At 37.1% G+C, this 10,425-nt stretch overlaps 1 protein-coding gene across 4 annotated transcripts; it reads right to left on the bottom strand.

The window, feature by feature from the left end:
- Positions 1-13: 13 nt before the first annotated feature.
- Positions 14-9,762, bottom strand: spinb (spindlin b). Of its 4 annotated transcripts, none has more exons than XM_083554611.1 (6): positions 9,557-9,762; positions 6,841-7,928; positions 5,901-5,952; positions 5,544-5,803; positions 4,921-5,154; positions 14-560 (listed from the first exon to the last, which is right to left on the bottom strand). In XM_083554611.1, the coding sequence occupies exons 2-6, from the start codon at positions 7,025-7,027 to the stop codon at positions 373-375; spliced, it is 921 nt and encodes a 306-aa protein (XP_083410737.1). In that variant the 5' UTR covers positions 7,028-7,928; positions 9,557-9,762; the 3' UTR covers positions 14-372. The 4 variants fall into 4 exon arrangements, with proteins under 4 accessions (XP_083410737.1, XP_083410738.1, XP_083410735.1 ...); XM_083554612.1 differs by having other exon boundaries at positions 5,901-5,949; positions 6,837-6,900; XM_083554609.1 differs by having other exon boundaries at positions 6,841-6,900.
- Positions 9,763-10,425: the final 663 nt, after the last annotated feature.

Genomic DNA, 10,425 nt, shown 5'->3' with positions numbered 1-10,425 from the left:
CAAAGAGGCCCAGTTAATATTAAAGATTTTGTTCCTTTAATAGAGAACAATTCAGTACTTAATGCCACAATATAATGTACAAGTGCAAAAAAGACTAAACGAAGCAACATCTATAAGCAAATAAAAAACTAACAAAATAAACAATTACCACCAGTCAAGTTTCAATTTGCTGCATACTCACAAGGAAGCAAGGAGACACCAGTCAATATCACAAATAATTATTACAATAACAACATGAGTTAAATGTCCATCTCCCAAAAGGCATTTATTTTAGATAGCCGAAATATAAATGAACCGAAAAGCAGCCATATGCAACATATTTACAGAAACCGCATTAAAAAAAGTTGATGCATCATAGTGACAAATGTCAACTCAAACCATGTCATAAACATAGATATGGTAGTCATCATCAAACTTAATAAAGTAGACGGATGGCTTAGCCTGAACCTGATGAATAACTGTGCCAGTTCTCTGTGCGCCATTCTCATTCTCATAATCCACTTGCCTTCCAACAAGACTGTCAAAAGCTTCACCAGTCTCTTTCACTTTAGTGGAGTCGTCTGTAAAATAGGAACATTTAAAACTGAAACATAAATACTTGGAGTACACAGGATATTAAATGAAGCAAGAGGTTTAATGAAATGATTTTCTAATCCCTCAATTTTTGCAGGTTTAAAAGTAAAAGGACAAACATTGTAAGAAATGTAAGAAATTTTTGTAATACTTTAACCCTCCTAAACTCTGTAAGCCATGACCAAAGGTTATAATGCTTTGCCTGGGCTTCACTGCTTTATTTTGCAAATGTATGTTTATTATTAGTAAAGCCATACTTAACATAGAGCACGAAGACAAAATATTCTTGTAAATATTTTAAAGTAAAGATAGTGTTTTGAATTCCGTAAATCATCAGTACACCAAACCTAACTTTTGCTATGTTTTCACACGGACGGTTTTAATCGCTGGATATGTGCACCGTGGGGAATTTTGGAAATTTTGGAAAACCTCCTTTTAAGATCAATTCTTTAAGCTGGACATAAAATGCAAAAAAAAATAAATAAAAAAACATCCACAGTGCTAGCGTTAGTCGCTTCCTAACGTTTCTATTGCGATTTCATTCATGCGCAAAACAAATCTTATTTCCCGTATGGTGTGGGCATACACAGTGCACTGCGCTAACTGTGGTTTCTTTTTTTTTATTTTTTTTTTTTTATACCCCTCCCATTGTTGCATATCTTTTTAACTTTAATAACAATATAGGAAAAAATAAATAAATGAATGAATGAATAAAAATGCACTCAAAGTGTGAGACGTAGACCAAACAAACATGCAGTCCACCACTTAATATGGTCCTGAGGAAACTCAGATTTGAACTATGTTCCGCATGTACATACGAATAGGTGTACCGTTACACCCTCAAAAGTACACACTACATTGAAAAACTAACAGAGCCTGATACATTCTGCCATAAAGATGTAACCATTGAAATTTGAACCTTTGTTTAAGCACACTTCCACATGACTTCTTTAGAAACAATTGCAATAGCAATGCATTAGGAAGTGGGGCAATTTCTTATCTTACTGACTTACTCAAAAATAAAACGAAGCCATAACACATCCAGTGAGTTGCAAAAGATCGTAGGCAGCATGGCCCTGAGTGGAACCACCATATAACTCTAGAAACTAGCACCCCTGCAAGACCAGGTTCTTTGTGTACTCTTAACTGGACAACAGGTGAGAAACCAGACAACGCTCCCAGTTGCATATATAGGTTTGGCCAGAACAGTTCATAACAGCTGTTAAGCTTTTTCATGAACCATTTGTACGTTTGCTTTTTTTCATAGAATTTGTACAAAAACACACAATTTGCCTTCATTTAAAATCCCCAGGAAAACAGTAATGCACAGAAAAACTGCACAAAAATGCATGGAAAACATTCAGTAATAGTATTTATTCTCGGGGTTATGAGATTCCCGTCTGTGATGTAAAGCTCTGTTATAGTGCATATCTGTAGAATTCTGATGGTTTCTATATCTGTTGCATCATAATGATGGCATTAAGAGGTGGATTGATCCAGGGGGGACACCACGGCCTGCCAATAATGTGACCACAACACATCCACCAGGAGCAAAAAATTTAAGAAATAACTGAAAGGTTAAGCTCTGAGTTTTGTGATAATAATAATAATAATAAGAATTAATTTTAGAAGACTGCCAAATGTTTTAATGATTTAGTTATGTTTCATAGTTTTTAAAGACATATGTTTCAAGTGAGTTAATGCCAGGTTCCCCCTTGAAACACAGTTTTTACAAACTACATGAGCAATTGCTCCCTTTGTAGACAAATGCTTTGTAGCTAGAGCTGAGCACCTGAGCAAACTCATAGAAAACAACAAAAACAATCCCAGGTTCCTTTTCCGTACAGTAGCTGAATTATCAACAAATCAGGTATCTAAAAAATGTATTCCATCACAGTTTAGTAGTGTATTTAAAAAAAAAAAAACAATTGTGGAGGTCCAACCTCTGACAGCGTCTCCTGTTTAAATCGTGCCTAAAACTCCACAACTACACTGCTTTACACGTATAGGACAAGAGGAGCTGTATGATGTTATTACCAAAGCCAAATTAACATGTCTGTTAGATTCCATTCTAACTAAACTACTGAAAGAAGTGTTACATACAGCTGGTGAGCCTCTTCTTGATATTTTTAGCTCCTCACTATCTTTAGGTCACGTCCCTAAACAAATCAAGTTAGCTAAGCCCGTCATTTAGAAACCTAATTTCGATCCAAACACACTATCAAATTAAAGACCCATTTCAAATTTCCCATTTATGTAGAAAAGATTGTGTCTGCCCAGTTATGTTCCTACTTACAAGAGAACAATATCTTTGAAGAGTTTCAGTCAGGTTTTATGCCCCAACATAGCACAGAAACCACTCTAGTTGAAATCACTAATGACCTGTTTTTAGCTTCAGAACAAATCTCTCTGTTAGTTCTGCTAGATCTTAGCATTCAACACTATAGATCATGATCTTCTCCAAGATCGCTTACAAAATTACATCGGCATTCAGGGACAGACATTAAGCTGGTTTAAATCCTACCTGTCTGATCATTACTATTTTGAAGATTCAAATGGAGGAGCTATCCAGTTTAATGCAACTAAATTATGGGGTGTCACAAGGTTCAGTTCTAGGACCCCTGCTTTTCACAATATACATGCTTCCCTTGGGAAATATTATTAAAAGGCATGGGATCAGCTTCCACTGTTATGCTGATGATACCCAACTATATATCTCATCGAAACCAGACAATACAGCTCAATTGGCTCGGATAACTGAGTGTGTCAAAGAATTAAAAGATTGGATGACTCATAACTTTTTATTATTAAATTCTGATAAGACAGAGATTTTGCTTATCGGTCCATAAACCAGTACACAGAAACTCCAGCATTTCAACCTGCATTCAGAAGGATGTACTGTAATTACTAGTTCAACAGTAAAAGACCTGGGAGTTATTTTAGACAGTAACTTGTCTTTTAAAAATCAACCATATTACAAAAACAGCCTTCTTCCACCTTAGAAACATTGCTAAGCTAAGAAACATGTCTATATCTGATGCAGAGAAGCTCGTCCATGCGTTCATGACCTCCATAATAGACTATAGCTACAGTTAGTTCAGAATGCAGCAGCCAGAATTCTCACAAGGTCGAGAAAATATGATCATATAACCCATATAACAAACTAATCATCCCTACACTGGCTACCTGTTAAGTTTTGAATCAACTACAAACTACTGCTACTTACTTACAAAGCCTCAAATGGTTCAGATTCCATGTCTATCCAGTCTTCTACCACACTACATTTGGTCACACTCCTTAAGATCCCAAAACTCTGGACTTCTAGTAGTCCCTAGAAAGTTCACTAAAGGTGGGAGAACATTCTCACATTTAGCTCCTAAACTTTAGAGTAGTCTTCCTGACGGTGTTCGGAGCTCAGACACTCCCCCAGTTTAAGTGCAGGTTAAAGACATCTTTTTAGCGAGTCCTACACATAATACACAGCATATATCATAACCTTGTGCTCCAGAACATCTGATCACATGCACATTATCAACTTGTGCTTGTTAATATCATGAACAGCAGCTACGCTAATTCCTTTCCACTGCTTCTCTTTCTCTAACCATCCCGAGGCATCCTGAGGTTGCGCCAACCCCGGTCACTTTCCACCTGATGAAGATTGTGGACCTTTAAAGAAGTAGATGCCGACCCCGCAAACATCTCGAACTATCTAGAGACGTACCAGCGCCAAATAGATCCCACTTCATGTAGAGTTTGGACATTGGACCTCATTGAGTGTTTAAAGGCTCTGGCATGAAGAAGCTGGTGTTGGATCTGTGATGATCGCAAATGTTGAGCTATTTTATGAGTTGCTCAGTAGCTCCTGGTTCCATAACCTCAAATGACCGTATAGGACTGCAGAAAGGGCATTACTTACAATCTTACAATCCAGTGCTCATGTTAGTTCTCACACTTCAGTGTTCTGTTTTATTTAAAGACTATAATCACACTCTTGATCTCACCCAAATAAGGATGGGTTCCCCTTTTGAGTCTGGTTCCTCTCAAGGTTTCTTCCTCATATCATCTAAGGGAGTTTTTCCTTGCCACAGTCACCATGGCTGCTCATCAGGGATAAATACACATCGTTCACCTTAACTGTTCAATTCTGTAAAACTGCTTTGAGACAATGTCTGTTGTGAAAAGTGCTTTAGAAATAAACTTGACTTGACAAATTTTCACCTGCTTAAAATGAATGTGCAACTATTTTTAAAAACAACATTAATTTGTTGACTTCAAATTCAAAGTAATCTTTGCTAAGTATATATTACACCACAAATGACTCATTTACATGAGTGCCAACTTATTCACCTGTGTCTTGGAGTATCTGAAGGTCACCTTCTTTATAATCCTCAAGAAGTTGGTACAAGTAAAGAACAGGGTCCTTCTCATAAGTAATGAAAAACCATGTGGGCATGATGGGAGCTCTGGCAAGCACCAACCCTTTCCAGCCATTCTTTGATCCATCTTCTGCCTGAAATTGGTGCTCCACTGTTTGACCCAACATTGTTTCTGCTAGGCGAGCATCACTTATTCGATATGGATCTAGAGTACAGAATAATATAATGTTTATACAAGTCACTAATCAAGGTTGTGAGATACATCGTGTTTTACATTAGGCCTAGCCAATTTTAAAGATATTGTGGATATATTTACTGCTTTCAAAATGCTGAACTCCATTTTAGTTCATAGCAATTATAAGCTCCATCTCTTTTGTATGTTGTAGTGATATATCAGACATTTCCCCATTTCAGGGGCAATATTAGGCCTGAAATTCTATATGTACTTGTATCTACTAATCTAGTAGATAATCTAATTTCACTGTGCTGTAATGTATATGTGACAAATAAAGGCTATTCTATATTCTACCACTGCAAAACAATTACATGATGACCTGAATGCATGAGCTTTCATGTTCCTTTCAAAATACGTACTAATTTTTCCAGGCACGATCTCAAGATCTTTAATCCTCTCATCTCTGAGAATCTCCAGACCATAAACACAGTCAAAGCCATCATACTTGATGAGGTAGAGGGAAGGGTTTACTGGAACTTGCTCTAGCACTGTCCCAGTCCAATGTGATGTTGGACTAAAACAATCCTCCTTCCACTTGTGCTTTACCCTGCAGCCAACAATGTTCTGTACAGGTGGATTTATTGACCTGCTTATCCCCACACGATGCTTGTGCTTATGCCTGTTTAAACAGAAAATAACAGGTCATTGCTATAGCCACTAGCATATCAATTCTAATGTGCCATTTAATATAATGTGTAACTTAACAAGTTACTTACTTGTGTGAACCTTTTCTCTTCATTGCTGTCCTACTCAAAGATACATGCTCTGCTGTAATTACATATTAAAAAGTACTGATGACAAATAAATGGTACATGTATGTTAATCAGTCAAAAACAACGGCTAATGGAGGAGCAGAGGAATTTGAAAAGCCTCCAGCATCATTCAAATCGCATTAATGGGAGCATTTCCTTGCTGTAATTGTGCTTGTAATAAATGGAAAGCAAATCATGTCTTCTTCCCTTCTGTTGCTAAGATGAAAAATGTATCAATTGGTGACTCAAAAACCGTAATGCGATGGGAATGCATACCAAAGGTATTAAAAATTTTTTGTGAAATTGCTTCCATTTTAAATTTGAATGTAATAAAGCAAGCTTCATTACAAATTATATCATTAAAAAAAGTATTCGTGTTAATATTAAAGTTTTTTTTTTTAAATGCTTCTCAAGATTTTGCAACATGTTATGTGTAATTTTATAGCAAATCCACCAGTGTCTTCTGAACACATTTAAAAGAAGAAATTAGAAATTAGAAGAAATTTCTATATATTGCAAATTTGCTTACAATAAAATATGGCCTTGAAATTCTGCAGAATCTTTTATTAACTAATCAATATATTCAACATTTACCTTTAAATAATTACAAATTAATAAATGATCAAAAATGATTTGAGACTTATTGCTCCATGTTCATTTTATATTGTTATACAACAGCAATACATATAATATCTATCTATCTATCTATCTATCTATCTATCTATCTATCTATCTATCTATCTATCTATCTATCTAGACAGACACACACACAGACAGACACACACACAGACAGACACACACACAGACAGACACACACACAGACAGACACACACACCCACACACAGACACACACATTTTTATCTTACCCTTCTTTATTATTAATTAGATCACACAAATCACTTACCTCTTCTGGAGTTTTTTGGACCCGACATTTTCCCAAACATTTCCTGTGGCTGAAGCTGAACTGTACAAAAAAAAAAGTACAAATTAACCATTTCCTCACAGTATATATTCAATATAAAAAAGGATTTATTTATCCTTTTGCAACAACTATCACGATCAGGGTTCACAAGGCTTGTGTAAATCAACATAATGTTATAGAGCTTGTTTAAAAAAAATACTATTTGTATTAAGGAAAGTTTTTTATAACAAATGATGAATGAGGAAAATGAGAGAGAGAGAAGGTTGGGATGGTGTGGAGATGGTGAAGCAGGAAGTGGAATGGATTAGTAAGAAGGACGTGAGAGCAGCGATTAAGAGGATGAAGAGTGAAAAGTCGGTTGGACCAGATGTCATACCAGTATAAGCATGGAGATGTTTAGGAGAGATGGCAGGGGAGTTTTTAACCAGATTGTTTAACAAGATTTTGGAAGGTGAGAGAATGCCTGAGGAATAAAGAAAGACTGTGCTGGTACCGATCTTTAACAATAAGAGAGATGTGCACACCTGCAGTAACTACAGGGGAATAATGTTAAATCAGTCACACCATGAAGTTATGGGAAAGAGTAGTGGAAGCCAGGCTGCGAGAAGAGGTGACTATCTGTGAGCAACAGTACGGTTTCATGCAGAGGAAAAGCACCACAGACGCATTATTTGCTTTGAGATTGTTGACAGAGAAGTATAGAGAGGGTCAGAAGGAATTGCATTGTGTATTTGTGGATTTAGAGAAAGCGTACAACAGGGTGCTGAGAGAGGAGTTGTGGTATAAGGACATCTGGTGTGGCAGAAGTATGTGAGGGCGGTGCAGGACATGTATGAGGACAGTGTGACAGCAGTGAAGTGTGCAGTAGGAACGAGAGACTGGTTTAAGCTTGAGGGTGGACTGCATCAAGGATCGGCTCTTAAACCTTTCCTGTTTGCAGTGGTGATGGACAGGTTGACGGACGAGGTCAGACAGGAGTCTCCATAGACTATGATGTTTGCAGATGATATTGTGGTTTTGTTGAGACTAGGGAGCAGGTTGAGAAGAGCCTGGAGAGGTGAAGGTACACGCTGGAGAAAAGAAGAAAGAATGTTTTAAGGAGTAAGACAAAGTACATGTGTGTGAATGAGAGGGAGGGCAGTGGAGTGGTGCGATTGCAGGGAGAAAAGGTAGAAAAGGTGGAGGAGTTCAGGTACATGGGACTAACGGTGCAAAGTAATGGAGAGTGTGTTAGAGACGTGAAGAAATAAGTGCAGGCTAGGTGGAGTGGGTGGAGAAAAGTGGCAGGATTGATCTGTGATAGAAGGATATCTGCAAGAGTGAAAGGGAAAGTTTATAGGACTGTGGTGAGACCTGCGATGTTGTATGGTTTAGAGACAGTGGCATTGAGTAAAAGACAGGAGGCGGTGCTGGAGGTAGCAAAGCTGAAGATGTTTAGATTTTTAATGGTAGTGACTAGGATGGGCGGGATTAGAAATTTGTTTATTAGAGGGACAGCGCATGTAGGACGTTTTTGGGGACAAAGCGAGAGATGCTCGATTGAGATGGTTTGGACATGTGCAGAGGAGGGACATGGGGTATATCGGTAAAAGAATGCTGAGGGTGGAGCCACCAGGAAGGAGGAAAAGAGGGAGGCCAAGGAGGAGGTTTATGGATGCGGTGAGGGAAAACATGCAGGTAGTTGGTGTGAAAGAGACAGATGTAGAGGACAGGGGGGTATGGAGACAACTGATCCGCTGTGGTGACCCCTAATGGGAGCAGTCAAAAGAAGAAGAAGAAAGATTTCTTAACAACAAAGGTTTTTTTGGTCATCCTAAGAACAAAGTAAATAGTCTAATTTACATAATGTTCACCAATTGCACATCAGTGTGTAACATTTGCTTTATTAGATTTACAGTGAAGTGAAGATAAACACTGTCAATTGTGCTCAAAACACAGACATAGCACCACACTGCAAAACAGACAACAGAGGGTTTTTTTTCTTTACACTGAAATCCAGATAAATGAAAAAGAGATTATTTCAACAGCACTGCAGAAAAATAATGTTTTGGGAAAAAAAAAAAAAAAAAAAAAAAAAAACACAGGAGGAACATAATTTGATGCCCAGAACATATTTGGATATAAAGAATATTAAATAGTCCAATGTGTATTTAACAGAATAAAATGTCTCTGCCCCTGCTTTATTCTAGTTGCTTTTAAATCAATGCTGTTTTGAGTTTCATTTTAATACAAAGTTTGGTACAATGCAAGATTTATGGCCCTCAATCAAGTTGGATTTAAATTTTATTTTTGGCTCTTCAAGGGGAAAAAATGCCCCTCTGTTCTAGAGCAACAGATGCAACCGATTCAAACTTTTCTTTCAAATGCAATCCAGCTTTGACTAAATGTTCCTCCAGGCGGTGTGTTCCTTAAAAATGTGGGTTTTAATCAGTGCTCGAATTGAGGGGGTGCCGGGGGGATCCGGGACCCCGCCATAAGGCATTTGGGACCCGTAAAACAAGTAAAAAAATAGACTTAGGAGGGTCCCCAAGATTATTTTAGTAAAAAATATATGAATTACACAACAACTAGGGAACCCCCCCATAAGACTTGACTCAATTTGAGCACTGTTTTTTTTTTAGACTTTATCTGCGTGCACAAATAAATCCGCTGCGTGTTTCCGCGTGCACAAACCAATCGTAAATAAAATTTTACTTACAAGTGGTTTGCAGGTCAATCGCTTTCTTACAATGTTAACGTCCAGCTTATTGTTTACGCTTCTTCTCCATTTTTTGTAAAATGCAGCAAAGGAATTGCTGTTAGACCCGTGTAAAAACAAACGGTCCGCAGACAACGTTGTTCAATTTGCGCGTTCACACACTCCAGAAAAGTGGTTTCTCGGCGGGTGATAATGCGCATGCGCGCGTGAATTTGTGACCTCAACACTTAACACAACGTCCATTGCATTTGTATTGGGGCTAAAATCAATAAATAAGAGCATTTCGTCTTTTTTTCTGTAATATGTTTTTTCCTCCACATCATTTGTCATGTTAAATACATTAAATCAGTGAATCCACAGTGCAGCAATTAAAGAAAGACTTCTAAAATCAGAATGTAGAAACCACATTGAGAACAAACATATAGTTATTAAATAAGTTATATGTGGTTAAATAATTATGTGAAAAGATAGTTAGTAGTGTTGGTTTTATTGTTTTGTTGACGAATTAATGTGTTGTTTTATATTTATTCTGAAACACAGAACTGATTTATGCTTTGTTTTTGAACGGTGTTTAACTCAAGTCAATAATGTGCTGGATAAGACAATATTAATTAACAAAAAATGTAACACAAAATCACAATAAAATAAATATGACTCGACATAAAGTGCATGTGTGTGACATTTAGTGCAAAAACATCATAGGACGTAAGACAATAGACACAAAGGCACTGCAGCACCGAATAGTACAAGATTTGTGATAGTGTCATGGCCAATTATCAATAAAAACAAAAATTATAATAAAGATAAAATACCAAGTAAAAGTAAAGGGTTGTGTGGTCAAATAAAAATACTTTATTCAGCAGAAATAA

The sequence above is a fragment of the Silurus aristotelis genome, assembly GCF_946808225.1.
Source record: "Silurus aristotelis genome assembly, chromosome: 11".
Taxonomy (NCBI): Eukaryota; Metazoa; Chordata; class Actinopteri; order Siluriformes; family Siluridae; genus Silurus; species Silurus aristotelis.
The sequence above is the reverse complement of the archived record's forward strand: the minus strand, read 5'-3'. Positions and strand labels throughout refer to the sequence as shown.